The sequence below is a fragment of the Cucurbita maxima genome, unplaced genomic scaffold, assembly GCF_002738345.1.
Source record: "Cucurbita maxima cultivar Rimu unplaced genomic scaffold, Cmax_1.0 Cma_Scf00011, whole genome shotgun sequence".
Taxonomy (NCBI): domain Eukaryota; kingdom Viridiplantae; phylum Streptophyta; class Magnoliopsida; order Cucurbitales; family Cucurbitaceae; genus Cucurbita; species Cucurbita maxima.
Window position 1 is genome coordinate 3,519,664 of NW_019272027.1, and position 19,752 is coordinate 3,539,415.

General features: G+C 37.2%; 4 protein-coding genes, 2 long non-coding RNA genes and 1 other non-coding gene across 11 annotated transcripts in view; 5 read left to right on the plus strand and 2 right to left on the minus strand.

Annotated features, from left to right (window-relative positions):
* Positions 1 to 1,143, plus strand: part of LOC111486326 — a 17,746-nt gene extending 16,603 nt beyond the window's left edge. Inside the window, exon 3 of the long non-coding RNA XR_002718845.1 lies at positions 1,073 to 1,143. This is a non-coding gene — a long non-coding RNA (uncharacterized LOC111486326). The remainder of the gene's footprint in view (positions 1 to 1,072) is intronic.
* Positions 133 to 913, plus strand: LOC111486322 (50S ribosomal protein L12, chloroplastic-like). Its single transcript, XM_023133402.1, has one exon. It carries the CDS (start codon positions 184 to 186, stop codon positions 754 to 756), a length of 573 nt encoding a protein of 190 aa, XP_022989170.1. The 5' UTR covers positions 133 to 183; the 3' UTR covers positions 757 to 913.
* Positions 1,144 to 2,539: 1,396 nt separating the features above from the next.
* On the plus strand, positions 2,540 to 2,640 carry LOC111486759. Its single transcript, XR_002718940.1, has one exon. It is a non-coding gene; the product is annotated as a small nucleolar RNA snoR1 (small nucleolar RNA).
* A 2,256-nt stretch (positions 2,641 to 4,896) lies between these two features.
* LOC111486318 lies at positions 4,897 to 6,068 on the plus strand. The gene has a single exon (XM_023133397.1). It carries the CDS (start codon positions 4,922 to 4,924, stop codon positions 5,846 to 5,848), a length of 927 nt encoding a protein of 308 aa, XP_022989165.1. The 5' UTR covers positions 4,897 to 4,921; the 3' UTR covers positions 5,849 to 6,068.
* Positions 6,069 to 8,454: 2,386 nt separating this feature from the next.
* Positions 8,455 to 10,911, minus strand: LOC111486321 (protein-S-isoprenylcysteine O-methyltransferase A-like). 2 transcript variants are annotated; one of them, XM_023133400.1, is made up of 4 exons: positions 10,784 to 10,911; positions 9,439 to 9,508; positions 8,557 to 9,316; positions 8,455 to 8,471 (listed from the first exon to the last, which is right to left on the minus strand). In XM_023133400.1, exons 2-3 carry the CDS (start codon positions 9,506 to 9,508, stop codon positions 8,730 to 8,732), a joined length of 657 nt encoding a protein of 218 aa, XP_022989168.1. In that variant the 5' UTR covers positions 10,784 to 10,911; the 3' UTR covers positions 8,455 to 8,471; positions 8,557 to 8,729. The 2 variants fall into 2 exon arrangements, with proteins under 2 accessions (XP_022989168.1, XP_022989169.1); XM_023133401.1 differs by lacking the exon at positions 9,439 to 9,508 and having other exon boundaries at positions 8,557 to 9,438; positions 10,784 to 10,910.
* Positions 10,912 to 11,745: 834 nt separating this feature from the next.
* LOC111486311 (phosphoglucan phosphatase LSF1, chloroplastic) lies at positions 11,746 to 18,638 on the plus strand. 4 transcript variants are annotated; one of them, XM_023133386.1, is made up of 10 exons: positions 11,746 to 12,107; positions 12,748 to 12,854; positions 13,065 to 13,518; positions 13,686 to 13,757; positions 15,018 to 15,139; positions 15,500 to 15,715; positions 16,273 to 16,378; positions 16,469 to 16,581; positions 17,646 to 17,790; positions 18,393 to 18,638. In XM_023133386.1, the coding sequence occupies exons 1-10, from the start codon at positions 11,790 to 11,792 to the stop codon at positions 18,510 to 18,512; spliced, it is 1,773 nt and encodes a 590-aa protein (XP_022989154.1). In that variant the 5' UTR covers positions 11,746 to 11,789; the 3' UTR covers positions 18,513 to 18,638. The 4 variants fall into 4 exon arrangements, with proteins under 4 accessions (XP_022989154.1, XP_022989156.1, XP_022989155.1 ...); XM_023133388.1 differs by lacking the exon at positions 11,746 to 12,107 and having other exon boundaries at positions 12,764 to 12,854; positions 13,049 to 13,518; XM_023133387.1 differs by lacking the exon at positions 11,746 to 12,107 and having other exon boundaries at positions 12,813 to 12,896; positions 13,049 to 13,518.
* Positions 16,054 to 19,752, minus strand: part of LOC111486327 — a 7,120-nt gene continuing 3,421 nt past the window's right edge. Inside the window, exons 2-3 of the long non-coding RNA XR_002718846.1 lie at positions 17,547 to 17,552; positions 16,054 to 16,073 (exon numbers count right to left, since the gene is read on the minus strand). This is a non-coding gene — a long non-coding RNA (uncharacterized LOC111486327). The remainder of the gene's footprint in view (positions 16,074 to 17,546; positions 17,553 to 19,752) is intronic.

Genomic DNA, 19,752 nt, shown 5'->3' on the forward strand with positions numbered 1-19,752 from the left:
CCCATTTTTTTTATTTTTCTTTGTAATTACTATTTTCATACCAATAATACCCTTAGCGGTAAAATCTCTCCTAAGGGTAATTTCGTCAGAAATATAATTCAAAATTTTCGCCTTCCATGTGTTGAGATCACAGAACTGCAACATTATCCTATCATCGCATCTTCAGTTTCTCTCTCTACAAAAATGGCTTCCACTCTCTCCACCGCTTCTCTCCAATTCCCATCTTGTTCTTCATCTTCTTTTCCATCAAAATTTTCTCATTCCCCAAAATCCAAATCTCTCCATTTCCCCTCTTCATTATCCTCCTCCAATCTCTCTCTTCGCCTCGTTCATCTCCGACCACTTTCCGCAACCGCCGTGCCGGAAAAAGTTACAGAAATCGGAGATGTCATATCAAAATTAACACTCGAAGAGGCTCGAATCCTCGTTGATTACCTCCAAGACAAGCTCGGCGTTTCCGCTGCCGCATTCGCCCCTGCCGCCGTCGCCGTCGCTTCCGGACCTGCCGGAGGAGACGATGCGGCCGCTGCCGTCGAGGAGAAGACGGAGTTCGATGTTGTTATAGAGGATGTGCCGAGTAATGCGAGGATTGCTGTGATTAAGGCTGTTAGGGCTTTGACGAGCTTGGCGTTGAAGGAGGCGAAGGAATTGATTGAAGGTTTGCCGAAGAAGTTTAAAGAAGGAATTTCGAAGGAAGAAGCAGAAGATGCGAAGAAACAGCTCGAAGAGGCTGGTGCGAAGATCGCTATCGTTTGATTTCGTGGCTGGTTAGTTTCTTGAATTCTTAAAGTTTACTTACAATTTAGGCATTCTTATGGAACTAGAGATCGGATTATTCTGTTCATTATGAACTGATGATGAATTTAGTTGATATTCTGTTAATGAATACCTCATTGTTCTTGAATTTGTGCCTTCAATTCGCCGTTGCTGTAGCTTGCTCATAATGTGTTTGTTAAAATGTTAACAAGAAGCTTTGCTTAGGCGTTCTGGTGACCTTAGAAGAGATGTTTTATTTTTATTTATTTATTTATTTATTTTATTTTTTTTTATTTTTTTTTGATGTTCTTAACAGACACGGCTCTCCACAATGGTATGATATTGTCTCTTCGAGCATAAGCTCTTGTGGTTTTGCTTTGTGTTTCCTAGATGGTCTCACCATAGAGTATTCTTTGATTATAAGCTCATAATCATTTCCTAAATTAGCCGATATGGACTTTTATCATCCAACATCTCCCCTCGAACAAAAAACGTATCCCCTTAATCGAGGCTCAACTCCTTTGGAGTCTTAGTCATTTTTTACTATGCTTTCAAGGCGGTTTGACTTCTTTTCTTTTGGAGTTTTTTGTTCGACATTTGAGGATTTACGAATCTATTGACATGACTAAGTTTAGGGCATGGCTTTGATACCATGTTAGACGAACACGACTCTCCACAATGATATGATATGCTCCACTTTGAGCATAAGATGACTTTACTTTGGGCTCCACAAAAGGTCTCACCTCAATGGAGAGAGTATTCTTTGGTTATAAACTCATGATCATTTCCTAAATTAGCGGATGTGATATTTTCATCATCCAACACAGTCGATGAATGCTCTGTTTTTCCTGAATTTGTGCGTCCAATTCGCCATTGCTGAAGCTATGACATGTTCCAGTTTGTGGTGGATTTTTTTGCTCGTGACATGTTTGATAAAATGCCATGAAGAACTGTGGAAATTAAATAAAAGATAAAATTGCAACATTTATCTTAGTTTAGGCTTCCATAACCCATGACAAGCACAAAGACCAAAGAAACACGAATCAAATGAGGCTAAAAAATCCAAAACGGTGTAAAACGAGCTAAACGTGAAGAGAGTTGAGGAACCAACCAAGAGAAAAGAAGAGAAATTGGGTCGAAGTGGTCGGCCTAAAATGAAGTTTGTGCCCATTGTCACCGCTACATTTTTCACCTGACTATACATACGGTTACAACCTACTTTTTTCTTAGTACGGTTTATCTCTTGGCCTGTGTGGTCTTAGTCTCGTCCATTCAATTCTCTTTTGTCTTTTTTAGAGAGATAAGATAAGTACGATTATGTCTAATTTAGATTGATTGGGTTGATGATTCGAGCAACTTGAATAGAGTTTATAACTTATCTACCTACCATAACACATTACTGACATCGATTACAAATGTTAAATATGCTTAATTTTTTTTAAAATTAGGATTGAATTGGATTATAACTCTATTTTCGAGTTCTTAGACACAGATACTACACTTTCCAAGCATTAATACAGATACTTGGGCCCGTACCAGCCCAATATTATGGGCTTTTAAACAGCAATAATCCACATCGACTCGAGACTGAAGAGGCCCAAATATTATGCTATAAATAGCCCCGATTACATCCGTTCTTCCTCGTTGTAATGAAAGGGAATTCCTAAGCCCTAATTTGCCGAGTCGCATATCTTCGACGGTTTCGCCTCACTTCGCTATTGACGCCGCCATCTCATTCTTTTGTTTTGTTTGATTCTCACTTCTTTATGCTAAACGTCGATACAGCGATGATGATTATTGCTTTATTTCTGACACCTCTTGTATGAGAAGTGCGTTCTGGAAAAGATCGCTCTTCTTTGAGCAGATTCAGCAACTTTCTGAGCCATTTTTGTGTTAATAAGAGTCTTTCTGCTTTTAAGTTCTGAAGTATCTGCAGATATACTATTTTCTCTCATTTCAGAACGTCGGATCTTGAATTTTTAAAGAGTTTTCATGTAATCTTCCATGCGCCGACTGTCATTGTTGCGTTAACTTGCAAGACTGTGGCGGAGCCTGTATTCTCCTACTGCTTTCTTGTTTTCCGAGTATGCTGGTCGACGGCTGGGATTATATTGTATTTTGAGATTGAAAATATCTTCGATTAGACTTTTTAAACAAAAAATGCCTTCAACAAATATTTCAAAAAGAATATTCGTCGTAATTTTGTGTTTGAACTCTGTTTTTTAGATTTAATCATTACGAAATCCTTTGCTCAACGTAATATTTCAACATTTGATTTAAGTGAATTTGTTGGTTTTAGTTTTTTGTAAATTTTTTTGTTATTTGTTCTATTGGAAGATAATAGTTATTATGTATTCCAGATTTTATATTGTACTAATTCCTGTTTATTATTTTTGAATTAATTCATTTTGTAAATATATCAATTGTAATTTAAGTCGGTAGTCTTTGTTTGAACATGTAGAAATTATGGTGAATTTATATTATATTTGTAGTTATAAAATATTATAGACGTATTTTTTTCAGTAGAAAGTATACTAGAAAATATAAATTGTACATTAAAAAGTCGATAAATTTGGATGGATGACAGTGGATATTTATGTGGAGAATAGGTGGTGGTTGACTATATGAAAATTGATTGCTGAAACCATGAAAAATGTGGGAAAAAGAAAAACAAAATCATTAGAAAAATAAAACGTGAAAAATAAGTGATGTTGAAAAAGCATGGTGTGTAATAAAAATAAAAATCGATAATTCTCAATGGTTTCTTTCTCCTAAATTTTCAATCCATTTTTTATTTGATATCCAACATAATTTTTGATCTTTGGTCAATTTTTTTTTTTTTTTTTATGTATATTTAAATTTTTATGATTTTGAGTAAGACATAAATTTGTGGAGATTAGATGAATGTTGATGAGTTCGATTGGAGTCTCTAGCTTGAATGTTTCCCAGATTCACCGACATTGTCCTCTATAGATATTTTTTTGGACTTCCTTTCAATGTAATTTTGTAACAACTTAGAGGTCCTTTTTGGGTTTTTCCTTTTAGACTTCTTCTCAATTAATATTGGACATCATAATCCACTCTCTTTTGAGGTCCAATGTTTTTACTAGTACTTATTCCTTCCTCCAATTGATGGGAATGCTCCCAAATCCACTTCTTTTGAGCTCAGCATCCTTATGACACACCGCTTCGTGTCTACTTCTCTTTGGTGGATCAGTAAGGGTTGGCACATCATCTGGTGATATTATTTATAACGACCCAAATTCATCGCTAGCAGATATTGTCTTTTTTGAGCTTTCTCTCAGATCCACCGCTCTGGGCTTTCTCTCAGATCCACCGCTCTGGGCTTTCTCTCAGATCCACCGCTCTGGGCTTTCTCTCAGATCCACCGCTCTGGGCTTTCTCTTAGATCCATCGCTAGCAGATAACGTCCTCTTTGGGCTTTTTCTCAGATCCACCGCGAGCAGATAACGTCCTCTTTGGGCTTTTTCTCAGATCCACCGCGAGCAAATAACGTCCTCTTTGGGCTTTTTCTCAGATCCACCGCGAGCAAATGCTGTCCTCTTTGGGCTTTTTCTCAGATCCACCGCGAGCAAATGCTGTCCTCCTTGAGCTTTCCCTCAGATCCACTGCGAGCAGATGCTCTTTCCTTTTCAAGGCTTTAAAACGCATTTGTTAGGGAAATGCTTCCACACTGATTTGTTCTCCTCCGAGACATCACAAATTTTGTATTTGGGAATACTCTTTTGCTCGTGGGATACATTTTGAAACATTTTAGTCAAGACATGATTTTGGTAACATATCTTATATCTTATTCTCTCATGTTGATACAAAGGCAACATGACCCTTGGGACAACTTTTTTAACATTACGCTAATATATATACATATAAACCTAGCTGAAAAGAAATAATATAAATTCTTAATAATAATAATAATAATAAAAAATCAGATATATGATAAGCTAACCATATTTTTTAAATTTATAGAAAACAATGAATGAAAAACTAACTATAAACTAATACAAATTTAAAATTTTATTGAAATTAATAGACTAAGTAGACGTGTTTTTTTTAGATCTGATCTCTATATAAGCCATTCATCTCCTCCTTCGCTCTGAAACTCACCACTTTCGTCACAAACAAACTCTGAAAAGTAGAAAACGCCATGTCTCTGCAACTGCAAGAAGGAGAAGAAGAAGAAGATTTTGGATTGTGTCCGAGCTTCAACTGTTACTCCACCGGAACTGTCGCTGACGCCGTCCGAAGAGCTGGCGGCGAGTTCTCCGGCGGCTGCTTTCACTTCGATTTCGATCGATCGCTGTCACTGAACAGAGCAGAGGAGAATAACGACGACGATTTCGAATTCGTCTCGCTCCAGAAATCCAGCGATTGCGATGTACTTCGAGGCGCTTTGATAGCTCCTGTGTTTCCGGTTTTCAATTCGGAACTTCTGTTTGAGGAATGTCAGTTTGAGGGAGCGGAAATGGATGAACGAGATTTGGTAACCGTGAAGCCGATTCGAATTCCTTTGGAGAAGCTTATGATCAGAGAGCGTAATGACGATCCGCCGTCGCCTTCGTCGTCCTCGTCGTCATCGTCAGTGGACGAACTGGAAGGAGTTCCATCCGGAACTTACTCCGTCTGGAAACCTAAATCGATCGGAACGCCAAATCTGGCTTGCAAGAAAAGCCGATCCACCGGATCGTCGTCGACAAAGCGTTGGGGAATCCGAGACCTTCTACGACGAAGCCACAGCGACGGAAAGCGCTCCTACGTCTCATTCACGCCGTCTTCGAACTCAACGAAGAGAGAAAAAGGAATCGGAATCAAGTCAGAGACGAAATCCTCGACGGAGCTGAAGGAGAAGAAGGTTCAGTCCGGCGAGGCAAACATCGGCGAGCATTCAAGAAGCCGGAGAGCCGGTGGAGATCAGAAGAGGATTTTCTCTGCATTCGAATCGTTCTACGTCAGGAATCGTGCGTTGAAAGAAGAAGGTAAGAGAAAATCGTATCTCCCTTACAAGCCTGATCTGGTTGGTTGTTGGAGGAACGTTAGTGGATTGGGCAGAGCCAGTCCGTTATGGAGCATTTAATTTTCGTTGCATTTTCAAAAGCTCTGATCATGAGAGGTTCATTCAAAATCTTTGTAGAATCATCAAACTGTTTATGTTTAGAATTTAGATCTGTAAAAAGGAAACATAAAGATGATCGATGAACAAGTTCTTCATTCATCTTTGAACAAAAACTGTTCTTATATGCATTATACAAAGAGATTGTTATTCAATATGATTATGGAATTCCATGAATTTTGATGGAAATTAGGATGAATTCTCCCTTAAATTCATATATATTTTTGTTGCAATCTAGAGGGTACAAGTTTGTCGTTCTTTGTTCATTTTTCTCGTTCTTTTACAAAGTTTCTTTTCAATCTTCGAACTTTTTTATTCACTCCCTAACTACATCAAATCAACATTTTCTTAGTTCAACAACACGTGGATAAAAAAATTTAAATCTTTAACATCTTGATCGAAGATATATGTGACACTCGAGTATACATGAACGATTCAATACCATATTTGAATGAAAATGATCATAATAATATAAAATTATGGTTAAAAAAGATTTAAAAGAACAAATAGTTACTACCGATACTAACAAAGTGCACTCATATTAGAACATTGTAATGTCCCACGTTGGTTGGGGAGAACAAAAACACCATTTACAAGGGTGTGGAAACCTTCTCCTAATAGAAGCGTTTTAAAGCCTTGAGGGGAAGCCCGAAAGGGAAAGCTCAAAAATGACAATATTTGCTAGCGGTGGATTTGAACAGTTACAAATGGTATCAGAGCCATACACTGGATTATATGCCAGTGAAGAGGTTGTTCCCCGAAGGGGGGTAGACACGAGATAGTGTGCCAGTAAGGACGCTGGACCCGAAAGAGGGGTGGATTGTAACGTCCCACATTGGTTGGGGAGGAGAACAAAAACACCCTTTATAGGGTGTGGAAACCTTCCCCTAGCAGACGCGTTTTAAAGCCTTGAGGGGAAGCTCAAAAGGGAAAACAAAGAGGCTGTTCTTTGAAGGGGGTGGACACGAGACGGTGTGGCAGACTATATGCCAGCGAGGAGGCTGTTCCCTAAAGGGGGTAGACTCGAGACAGTGTACCAATAAGGATGCTGGACCCTAAAAGGGGTGGATTTGGCGGGGTCCCACGTGAATTGGAGAAAGGAACGAATGCTAGCGAGAACAAAAATACCCTTTATAAGGGTGTGGAAACCTTCCCCTAGCAAACGGGTATGGAACGTTACAAACATACTAAAAAAAACTCGTCCGAAAACAATGAAATGTTCGGTAGACAAACGAAAATGGGAACAAAAAGTGGCTTTTGGAACAAGTAATGGATTACATTTTTTACCTAGAAAGCAACTCCTCCAAGCACTCGCTGGTTTAAAGTTGTGATTTGGGCACATACATAGCCATTGTTCTACGTTAGTCAAGGAATGAATGAGGAGAGAGTGGCGTGGGAGGAAGGATTTGGATTTGGATTTTGATTTGGAGTGTTCCTTTTTGAAGCCAAGTGGAGTGGAAAATGGAAGAAAATGGGGAAATAATAATAATTATAAGACACATAATTATGATCTCTCCATACCCAATTCATAGTGCCCTGATTTGATGCCAGATGGGGAAAACACAATCATCATATATCCCATTTCATCCTCCTTTTCTTTTGTTTTTTTCTTTTTTTTTTATTTACAATTTTACCCCTTTCTCTCTCGACGTCTCCTCGACTCTTAAAACGAGGACGGTGAGAATCCCACATTGGCCATTGGTTGGGGAAGAGAACGAAACACCTTTTATAAGAGTGTGAAAACCTTTTCCTAGCATACGTGTTTTAAAGCATTGAAAAGAGAAAGCCCAATGAGGACAAACTTGTCCCTAGCCGACGTGTTTTAAAGTCTTGAAAAGAGAAACCCCAAAGAAGACAATATTTGCTAGCGTGAGTTTGGACTCTTAAGACGAGGACTAAGAGTGTAACTAAATGTAAGGACGTTGTAAAGTTTGGCTTGAAATAAAGCTTTTAGGGTAGTGCTCTTTTAATGGGCTTTTCGAGACTCACCTTCTGTGAGGGAGTCTCGGATGTAACTTCGAGATCAAATTCAATGACATCTAATCTTGTTTTTTGGACTGAGTGGAAAAGGGGTTTTTGTTGTTTATAATAGTCACTCATAATTTAGACCTTTTTCGAATCTTGTTAAAAAAGTTTAGAGGTTAATGCAGCGAAGCTAGGTGGTGTTATTATCGCGGGGAAGGATTGACTTTTGCTCCGAGTATTTCTATTGTTGATATGAACCTCACTAATGATTTTGTTTTTCAGAATTTTAGTAACGGATATTCAGTAGGGAACGATGCTCCTTCTCATAATCGTTTACCAATTGAGATTGGTCTATAACCCCCGAGTTTGTAGCTCACATGCACCTCTTGTCTCTCCGCCTCTGTAAACTTCATCATCGTCGCTCTCTAGTACCTGTTATCAATGTCATTGCTGATCATTATATGCAATTTGTCCTCAAGTTGCACAACCATCTCTCTCTCTCTCTCTCAAGTGTTGGTTGCCATCGTTGCTACTCACGTTCATCACCATTGTCTACTTGTTACTCAATGTCATCATTTCTAAAGTATTGAACTACCCGATAACCTAACCGAACCAAACTCAACTTAACCTGACTCGTGCAACCCCGAAAACTTGCTAGAACAAACACAAGTTCGTTTCTATGTATAAAAAGCATTATTTAGCATAACTAATGTTAGTATATTTGTTATGAAATGTCACATACACATATTCAACAAAAATGTTACAAGTAAGAACCTCAAACTTGTCACAAAGATCCAATCTCAAAAATCATCAATCAGAAACTACGCATAACCAAGAACAGAACAACCATGAAACCTGTTCATGAAGCATTCTTGGACCTTCATTTCACAAATGGCACTCCAGACGGTACCCGTCTCGCATACTCCTCGTACTCGTGGCCAAAAAACTGTCTCAAGAAGTACTCTTCATACGGAATTCGTTCAGCAAAGAAGTGCCAAACAACAATGGCAAATGCAACGGTCGATATGGGGTTACACAGCATGATTTGAGTTCCCACCGCCCACACGAGAAAACCGTTGTATCCAGGATGACGAACAAATCTATAAACTCCATGAGTGACCAGCTTGTGATGGTCCTCATGATAGACCTTAATCAGATGCGTGAAAGACCGACCTGCGGTTATGATCGCCAGTTTACGTACGATTTCTCCGACGACAACCATGGCTAGGCCTATATGACTAACCCACCAGTATTCCTTAAGATTGGGACACACCAAAACTTCAAGAAAGTACTCTAAGAAAGATAAGATCATGGCTAAGAGGTAGTTTTTGCTTATCAAAAGGGACTTTAGAGTAACATTTTGTCTCCCATGAATTCCAACGGCTAAGATGTATTCAGAACCATGAAAGAAGATAATTGCAAAGATCATTTGAGACAATTGTCTGCATGCTGTGTAACTGAAAATTTCTGTCATTTTTTTTGTCCACCAAAGATATCAGCTAAGGTTTCTTCACAAACCGAAAAACGAATTCGAAAGTATTTGGCTACGACACGAAAACTTGGAGGTATACTAAGATTTTAGTACAGACCTGAAAATGATATCTCCAATTCAGAAAAATTCTTGAGTAAAAAACCCTGAAGATCTTTTAAGAATAACATCTGCAAAAGAAGAATATGAACAATGAAAACATGTTTGTGTGGCAGAACATCAGGGAAGAAATTTAGTGTATTCTCAGAGGATACAGTCTATGCTAGGCAAACAGCTCAAGCCCACCGACCGTTAGTAGATATTATCCTCTTTGGGGTTTTCCTTTCGAGCTTTCTCTTAAAGTTTTAAAACGCGTCTATTAGAGAGAGGTTTCCACACCCTTTCTAAGGAATGTTTCGTTCTCCTCTCCAACCGATGTGGGATCTCATAATTCACCCCTCTTGGGGCCCAACGTTACAAATGGTATCAAACCCAGACACTGGGTGGTGTATCAGCGAGGATGTTGAGCCCCTAAGGGGAGTGGTTTGTTAGATCCCACATTGGTTGGAGAGGAGAATGAAGCATTTCTTTTAAAGGTGTGGAAACCTCTCCCTCGTAGACACGTTTTGGCATCAATATCTACTAGGCCAAGCCCACTGCTTGTACATATTGTCCTCTTTGAGCTTTCCCTTTCGGGCTTCCCATCAAGGTTTTTAAAACGCGTTTGTTAGGGAGAGAGGTTTTCACACCCTTATAAAGAATGTCCCGTTCTCCTCTCCAACCGATGTGGGATCTCACAAAAAAAATATCAAAAGAAATACAGAATTTGATACCTAATCAATCTAGACAAACTAAAACTAACAGAAACCCTACTAAGGATGGTAGTGCAGTATAATACAATGGTATCATCAGTTAGATGAACACAATTCACTCTCTACAATGGTACGATATTGTCCACTTTGATCATAAGCTCTAATGTCTTTGCTTTGGGCTTCCCCAAAAGGCCTCATACCAAGTATTCTTTGATTATAAACCCATAATCATTCCCTAAATTAGCCGACGTGGGACTTTTATCCAACAGTTTCAACTTTCAATACACAAACAGAATCTCAAGTTTCCATTCTATCAACAAAGAATTATACAGATTTCTACCTAGAACACTAAAAGAATGTATGTACTTACCCTTTAAATGACAAACTTCCCATTATCAAAGCTAAGAAAATGAGCTTTTCTCTCTTAAATAAACTAGACTTTCAATCAAACTCATTCACAGAGATGCCAAATCACTTTTCAGTCAAGCAAATTAACAAACACCTTAAAGGCCAATCTAAAAATAATCCGAGAAACCCAGATAGAAAAACATGGAAAACAAATCAAAGAACCAATCAGTAAGTAAAACGCGTAAAAGCTAAAAGGGGCTTACCAGAAAAGTGAAGCAGCGCAAAATCCGTAAAGAAATTCCTTACGAGCTCACGGTGACTGCAGAGATCCAAGCGGTGGGTGCGGACGCCGGGAGAGGGAGATGCGACGGCCGACGTCCAAGTTGAAAGAGTGAAAAAGGGCTGAGAGACGAGGCTGAAAGAAATGAAAACTGAGAAATCAGGCGTCCGTTCGAGCTAATGAAAACCAAGGATCGAACCGGTTCACCATAAACCCTTCCTCTTGCGTCTTCGGTTCTTTTTCGGTCCATTAGGATTACATGTTTTTCTGTGAAATACGCTTTAATTTATATATATTCTTTAATTTAATGGAATACTTTCTATTAACTAAATTTAATAAAGTATTAAATTATTCAACCTTTTTTAAAAAATCATTAATCTCAATAAAAATTAATTAATTTTAATTTTAATTTAATATTCAAGTTAAACACAAAAATCATAAATCTGTATAAAAAAAAATCATAAAGGATATTTAATTTTTTTAAAATCTAGATAATTATTTTTCAAAAAATAAAAATATCTCATAAATTATGAATTTTTTTAAATCATAATTCCCTTAGTTATATCTTTAATTAATTAAAAATATTTTAAAACTAATAATTAAAGTTTTTTTATATATAAACCAATAAAATTTAGAGTTTTAATTAATTTAATCTTGAAAATTTACCTTTTTTTTTCTAGGTATGATTTTTTTATTATTATTATTTAGCTAAATATTAAAAAACAAAGTAATTTTTAAAAAACTAAATTATTATTAAGAAAATTATAAATTGATTTTTTTTTCCTAAATAAATATCCTCGTGTCGTGGGACCCACCTAAGTCCTCCACGTGAGCCGTAGGGCTGTCAGTGTCAGAGAGCTCTTTTTTCTTCCCTCGTTTAACAATAATAATAATAATAATAAAATATAAAATATAAATTAATTTTACAAAACGTCGACTTCGCGAAGCCGGTTCGAATCTCTATATATAGTAATTGTAAATATTTTTTTTTGATATTTTAGGCGTAAGAACGAGAGGATTCTGAGTTCGAAAATGGCGGTTCTGCCTCTGCAGCAGCTTCCTTGTGTGAGGACTATTGACAGTTCGTCTTCGCCATTGTTGAGAGGAGGTAAATCGTCGTTGTTTTGGGGAAGACATTTGCGCTTTGGAATTGGAGGTATTAGGGATGGTCCGGGAGTGAAAGCTGGATTCAATGGTCGAGGTTTTGAGGTTTTCGCCATGTCGGATGGCTCTTCTTCTTCGTATAAGATGAATCTCAATGAGTACTTGGTTACTCTCCAGAAACCGCTCGGCATTCGGTTCGCGATTTCCGTCGATGGAAGAATCTTCGTGCACTCGCTTAAGAAAGGGGTATTTTAAGTTCTCTCCATTTTAAATTTTGGTTCTGGTGTGTCGTCTGTGGTGCGCTTGCTTGGAGTATCATATGTAGATTGAGTTGTGTGTACGGTTTCTCTTATGATGTTTGTGAATGTTTGATTAATCCACCAAAGTTATCTCATTCATAATCAAATAACTTATTCATAATCAAATAAATTAGAAGGATATGGAAGTAGTAATAAATGGAAATAACAATAAATGAAAGATACCTATGATAATAATAAAATATCAAATATAATATATGTGGTAAACTATAATTTATTACTAAATATCCTTAACAGTGTTCCTTTGAAGTCATGGTTGGAATTGAAATGTTGGGAGAAAATGATACGAGTTTTGTATTCCTCTGTCGCCAGAGGTGATTAATAGGGATAGATTGACAGTTAATACAACGGAGAATTTAGTTTCAAAATCAGAATTGTACCAGATTTAGATCTCTAAAAATTACCTCAAAGTCTGTTGTACTAGGACGGATATGCTGTGTAATTGTATTTTCTGGTTTAATTTATGTAACTAAACTCTTTGAATGCCTTGATGTTTGTATAACCTGTATCCGAATGATGCCTCAATGATTCAACCAGATATTTGACTGCAAGAAACTTGATCTTTATAGGGTAATGCTGAGAAGTCGAGAATAATCATGGTGGGGGACACTTTAAAGAAGGCGAGCGATTCTTCTGGCGTCAAGCTCGTTGAGATCAAAGACTTTGGAGATACACAGTATGCACTATTCACTTGACGTAGAGTCTACAAGAATTGGGTGTATATTCCCTTTCTAAGTTATTAAATATTTGATTTAGAATTATGGAAATGCAAAACTTGTGTGTGTTAGTCTTAGAAGTAAATCGACTTTTCTATGATTTTCTTTTCGAGATTTTTCCCATTCATCATTTTTATGTTTGTTTTATTTTCAGTATTTGGTTTCTTCAGGATGATGCTGAAGGAGAAAGCAGGGTCTTTTAGCCTGGTTCTTGAAAGACCTTTCACTCCTTTTCCGATTCAACATCTTCTGCTTTCAAATGATTTAGATATTTTATTTAATCGAGGTCGAGTACCTATTGCTACTTGGAAGAAAGAAGTTTTGGCTGTACAAACATCTGATGCAAACTGTGGGAATTCTGGCTTTGCAACTTTCTCCTCTAAGTTCTCAACATCATTAGGTTGGAAACTTCTAAATAATCAAAATGGAGATGTTAAATCACCCATGCAGAGAAACATTCTCACGCCTCAGATCAGCCAGGTTGTTTGTATATTTACTGAAGAGGATCCTGGAGAAGGAGAATGGGCTCATGGGAGCTTTCCCATAGACGAATATGTCAAGGCATTAGAACGGTCTAGAGGGGAGCTATATTATGATCACTCTCGTGGTATGAGCTATAGTAAGGTGGGTTTTCATTACTTATATAGTACCGTTACAGCTTGCTTAGAAATTCAACGTATTTGAGTCAAGAATTCATTAATACACTGAGAGCTCAAACTTTTTTTTGTCTGTTCATAACTCATACCATAGCATGGAGCTAACTTTCTTGACTAAATGTGCTGTGGTGATAGATCACAGAGCAAATTTATGTGGGGTCATGTTTACAGACTGAAGCAGATGTTGAGGCTTTGTCAAATAATGTGGTTAGTGCCTTTTCAATGTCTTTTTTTTTTTTTTTTTCTCTTTTAAATTGATGTACTACGATCATGCATGCTTAGAGGTCCATGTTGCTGATAGTAGCCATTAGGCACCTTTTTATTGTAGTTCAGTACTTTTTAGCTGTATTGCAGGATGGTCTTCCAGCATTATTCTCAAGAATTTGGGGAAAAGTTGTGATTTAAATCAAGCTCTGCACTAAGTAGTAAAGATATGCTATCATAATCTACCTTGTTAGACGAACACGACTCTCCACAATGGTATGATATTGTCCACTTTGAGCGTAAGCTCTCATGGCTTTGCTTTGGGCTTCCCAAAAGGCCTCACACCAATGGAGAGTGTATTCTTAGATTATAAACCCATGACCATTCCCTAAATTAACCGATGTGGGACTTTCATCATCCAACACCTCCCCTCGAACAAAGCACGCCTCTCCTTAATCGAGGCTCGACTCCTTTGGAGTCTTAGTCATTTTTGACTGCCTTCGTACCTTCGAGGAGGCTTGACTCCTTTTTTCTTTTTGGAGTCCTTTGTTCGACATTCGAGGATTTGCCAATCTATTGGCACGGCTAAGTTTTAGGGCATGGCTCTGATACCATGTTAGACGAACACGACTCTCCACAATGGTATGATATTGTCCACTTTGAGCGTAAGCTCTCATGGCTTTGCTTTGGGCTTCCCAAAAGGCCTCACACCAATGGAGAGTGTATTCTTAGATTATAAACCCATGACCATTCCCTAAATTAACCGATGTGGGACTTTCATCATCCAACATACCTAAGTTTACAGACAAGATGATAAATTTTCAACTTATAGTACCAAAGTGGATGTTACTCTAGATTTTATGAGGGATAGCAATATTTGAATATTTGCAGCTTTTCAATATAATCGACGTTCTGAATGAACAATGTGAATATGTGATAAACTATGAGTCACCAATGTACCCTGAGTAACAATCATTGCAGAGTCACAATTGGTTCGATTTGAATCAAACCGAGACTTATTTTTTGGGTTTTCATTGTTCTGTGTCTTGTCTATATTGGGTCCTGTACAATTAGGCCAAGTTTTTGAAGCATGCCCTTATTGTATCTTGGATGCAATCTGATTTTTGTTCTGTCTACTAGGTTTTGAAAATGTTGAAGCTGACATTTGTCATCTGTCTTCTGTTTTAAATTTTCTGTTCCTGGTGTTCTTCTGCACAGTTCTTAGTCCATCTTGGTTAGTCCTTTTTTGAACATTTTCTACAGGGAATCACCGCAGTTCTGAATTTTCAAAGTGCAACTGAGGCAGAAAACTGGGGGATTAGCTCCAAGTTAATCAATGAGTCGTGCCAAAAATATGATATTCTCATGATCAACTATCCTATTAGGTGAGCAAAAACTTTGTACCATATGCTGTAAATTTGATCTCTCAAGAATGTTGTTGATTGAAAAATTGATGCATTATGATCGCAATTGTGAAGTTTCTGAATTTGAATTTTATTGGTCTTGCTAAATGAATTCCTTTTATTCAGAGATGAAATTATAGCCTTTTATTTTTGAAATTCTCTTTAATTAATGTTAACCATCTTGTTCATTTACCCGTCCCTAGATGTGATTATGCTACTTTGTGAAGCCCATAACGAGAAATAAAAAAATGGGTATTGTGAATTTCTCATGCTAAGGGCCATTATGTTGATCCCATAATCTTGTAATAGCATGACCGATTTATATAATTTCTTTTTCTTCAGGGAAGGAGATTCTTATGATACGAGGAAAAAACTACCATTTTGTGTGGGCCTACTTCTACGACTGTTAAAAAAGAACCATCGAGTTTTTGTAACTTGTACCACCGGTTTTGATCGAGCTCCAGCAAGTGTGATTGCATATCTACACTGGATGACAGATACTTCTCTTCATGCAGCTTATAATTTTATCACCAGTTTGCATTCCTGCAAACCTGACAGGTTTTCCTCAATACCACCTGCATAGTCATGTAGGAGTCGAGCACATCATAATTCAGTTGAATAGAATGACATTTCATATACATTGGAAGAACTAACGTGATTTCCCTTCGCTAATTTAGAAGTTGCATAATTTATACACCTATCTAGAAGCCGAGAAAATCAAAGACTATTCTTGTAAATGGCTGCTCATGGTTTGCATATCAGATAATGTAGTAAATATCCTTATTATACTAGCAAGAATAACTTCATTAATACAAAAATTCAGTAATACAAATGTTTTTAGGTAGAATTTATTCTTCAGTAATACAAATTTTTTTAGGTAGAATTCATTTAGGTTTAAAGTAGACAATATCATATCCTCGATACATGTTATCGAGGGACATGTTGCCATGTGTTGAGGACTTTACTTTTTTCATGTTCTCACTTATTAACTCTTCCCCACTCCTTCCAATGTTTTTGCTGGTCTGGACCAGAGTTAAATGTACATGATGCATATCCATCGCAATACATATTTCCTCTGCTATGATTTAAATTACATTCTTCAAATCTTTTTGCAGGCCAGCAATTGCTTGGGCTACCTGGGATCTCATAGCAATGGTGGAACATGGAAGGCACGATGGACCTCCCACTCACGCCGTTACTTTTGTATGGAATGGTCAAGAGGTAATTGTGGAATCTGTCTGCATATCTTTACCAATCTTCTTGTTATTCTATTTTATGAAGAAAATTATCTCCACTTTTTGTTCGGTACAGGGGGAGGATGTAAATTTGGTGGGAGATTTTACTGGTAACTGGAAAGAACCGGTCAAGGCTAGTCACAAGGGTGGGCCAAGATATGAAGTAGAAATGAAACTTCCTCAAGGGAAGTAAGTATAAGAACATTGTCTATAGTATTTAAAATACAAGCTTCTACGTCAATTTACCAGATGCATCTTTGTTGATAATCTTATTTTAAAATTTTATCCATTGCAATTTTACCATCACTCAGTGATGTAATAAATTCCACTCGAAATATCTGCTCCAATCTTTATTCTTCAAATGTATTGACCCCTTGCCCTTGAATGATAGAAGAACTACTAAGATTTTCTTAGATAGCAGTCGTATCTATGATCAATCAATAGGTCTGCGGATCTATTATTCTATACGATGAATCCCCATCTCATAGTACCACCATGACACCAATTCTCAACAATGTTGTTTGAATTTTATTTTTCTCCTGAGTGATTTAATTTTATTTTCCTAGGATTTAGCCATCCTCCTAAAAGGATTGCCAACTTGAACCTAATTCAATTTTAGGATATTATAACTTCTCTTGTGGGTTGAAAGGTGGAATATGCCACTTAACTTGAGAGAAAAAAAACTTGAAAAATTATTTCTCTGACCACTTACATGCTAACATTATGGTAAAAGTGGGCCCTGCCTAACGTGTTATAGGCCTTACAAAATGCAGCCAGAGGGGGTGACTTATAGCATCTGACTAGCTCATGCTTAACATCATCTATTTACATCACTTGGACTCAGTGATTCATGACGAGCCTTTTCCTAGCTTAAGTAAGCCTGATTAACTGCCTCTCTTTATCATCAGGCTATCTGTATTTTGTTTGCTCGAAGGAACAAAATTTACACAATCATTTTGAAATATAAAATTTGTAAACATAATTTGCATTTGCTTTGTTATTTGTTGCTGACTGAACATTCTGCCCTCCATGATATTGAAACTTCGAAGTTGGAACTGTCATCGTTCCTCGGCTCCCTGCAGCTCCAGCCGCTCGCTGTAATAGCTTGCTGGAGTGCAAGCGGCTGAGCCAGAGTGGGCGTGGCTCAACCACACATTTTGCTCAATCGTATAGTTGCAATAGCCTGAAAACTAACTGCTAATGAAGGATTGAAAGGAAAAATAGTATTAATATTGATTTTTTATGGGCTTTAGGTATTACTACAAGTACATCACAAATGGTCAGTGGAGGCATTCAACAGCTTCGCCTGCTGAAAGGGATGATAGGGGGAATGTCAACAATGTTATAGTCATTGGCGACACTGCCAGTGTCAGGCCTTCAGTTCAACCGCAAAAAAAAGTAAGCTTCTTCTCAAGTTTTAAAATGAGTTCTTAATGTTTGAGCGTCTTTATAATTTAGTCCTTCATGTTTTAACATTTTTCAGTTTAGTTCTCATTAAATGTGAATGTTAAAATTGCATGGTAATAAACTTGCATGATATAAAGTCAGAGTGAATTGGTAGTAATTCAGGTAAGGAAAAAGGACATCTAATAAGTTCCTAATGTTTGAGCGTCTTGCATATCTTTTTTAATATTGTCGATTCACTAAGTATAAGACGATGTTAGCTTATCATCACCCGAATTTAACATTCACCAATGCACACCGGCACTAGCAATTCAGGAAAGGAAAAAGGACATCGAAGAGAACGAATCTTATTCAAGTTCCTAATGTTTGAGCATCTTGCATATCTTTTTTCTATTCACCAAGTATAAGATGATATTAGCTTATCATCACTCAAATTTAACATTCTCGAATGTACACGAGTACTAATGAAATGTTCTAAATCATAGAGACTAAATTAAAACGAATATCGATGTATTTAGCTTAAAAGTGTTGATTTCTTTTATTCACCCTCTTAAAACTTGGTCTGGATCTGATATAATTGATTTTCGTTTTTGAAGGATGCAAATATTGTGAAGGTAATTGAAAGACCACTTACAGAAAATGAGAGGTTTATGTTGGCGAAAGCGGCTCGTTGTGTTGCATTTTCGGTATGTCCAATTAGACTAACTCCCAAGTAATTTGGACTTTGGACATAATTTGCAAAGCTATATATATATATATATAGCAAAATTTACAATATTTTGTATCTTAGTTTTAATCCTAAAGTACAGACGAATAAACATAAATGAATATTCCTTGTGATATAGAGACACTATTTAATTAAGTGTTTTGAACGTTTATCAAATAGATAAATGATTTGATGATAAATTAGCATACTAATTGAGATAATGCAAATGACTAAAATACCCACTATACCAAATTGGATAAACAGGTTATGTAGAGTACGGAAGATTTGAGCCTATAATTTTGAGAGAAGGATTACGTGTCAATATGATATGAAAGGAGCCGTTTTCATTGTTACTGTACTGTGGTTAAAATTAAGTGTGCCTATCTAGGACTAGATCTTGGTACCAGTTCGTAACAATCAATGTCGAATTGTGAACCTATTAATGAAGCGAATTCAATGAAGCAACAACTGGTACCATATAGAAGCGGCCATAAACGGGAGTTTTTGACCAATTTGAAAGATCATTTAGTTGAAATAATTTGTGAAGTTTCGGTTGTTCGATCGAGTAAGGGAAACTCCTTTTCTTTTCGCCATGCATAAACTAAACTAACAATTAGGATGAGTCCAATTTTCTCTAATATTATATAATCAAATGAACCTGTGAAATTATTTGAGTTTAACATGTTGCTTAACCAATTGAGTCTTTCATTGGGTGTTTGATGAGACTAAAGTCGAACCTAATTGTTGAGCTTGAGGAGAGTGATCGGTAGCAATTTCTCATTATTTTTTTATTAATAAAAACTAAATGTTTAAAACCCTATAAATAAAAATCATGGTTATTATTCACAAAATATTTAAACCATGGACAAATTTTGATGTAATAATGTCAATAAGAGCATATAAGAAAAAGAAAAAAACAAAAATCCCCTCATTTTGGCTTCCACGCTCGGTCCGACACGTCGAAAAAAGGTCGAAACTATGTCAAGAAAATGTCGACATTTAAAGTAATTCCTTTCTTCGCCATTTTCTGTCCCAATCTTCTACATATTAGCTTCAATTTTCTCTCCTTCCCCCGCCCCTCTCTCTCTACTTACAGACATTAACGAATAAACGCCTGCGCCATGGACGACGGTGGCTTCACCTTCATTCCGCCGCTTTCTTGCCGGACAAGGCCCCCTTCGCCGCTATGCCCCCCCCCCCCCCCCCCCCCCCCCCCCCCCCCCCCCCCCCCCCCCCCCCCCCCCCCCCCC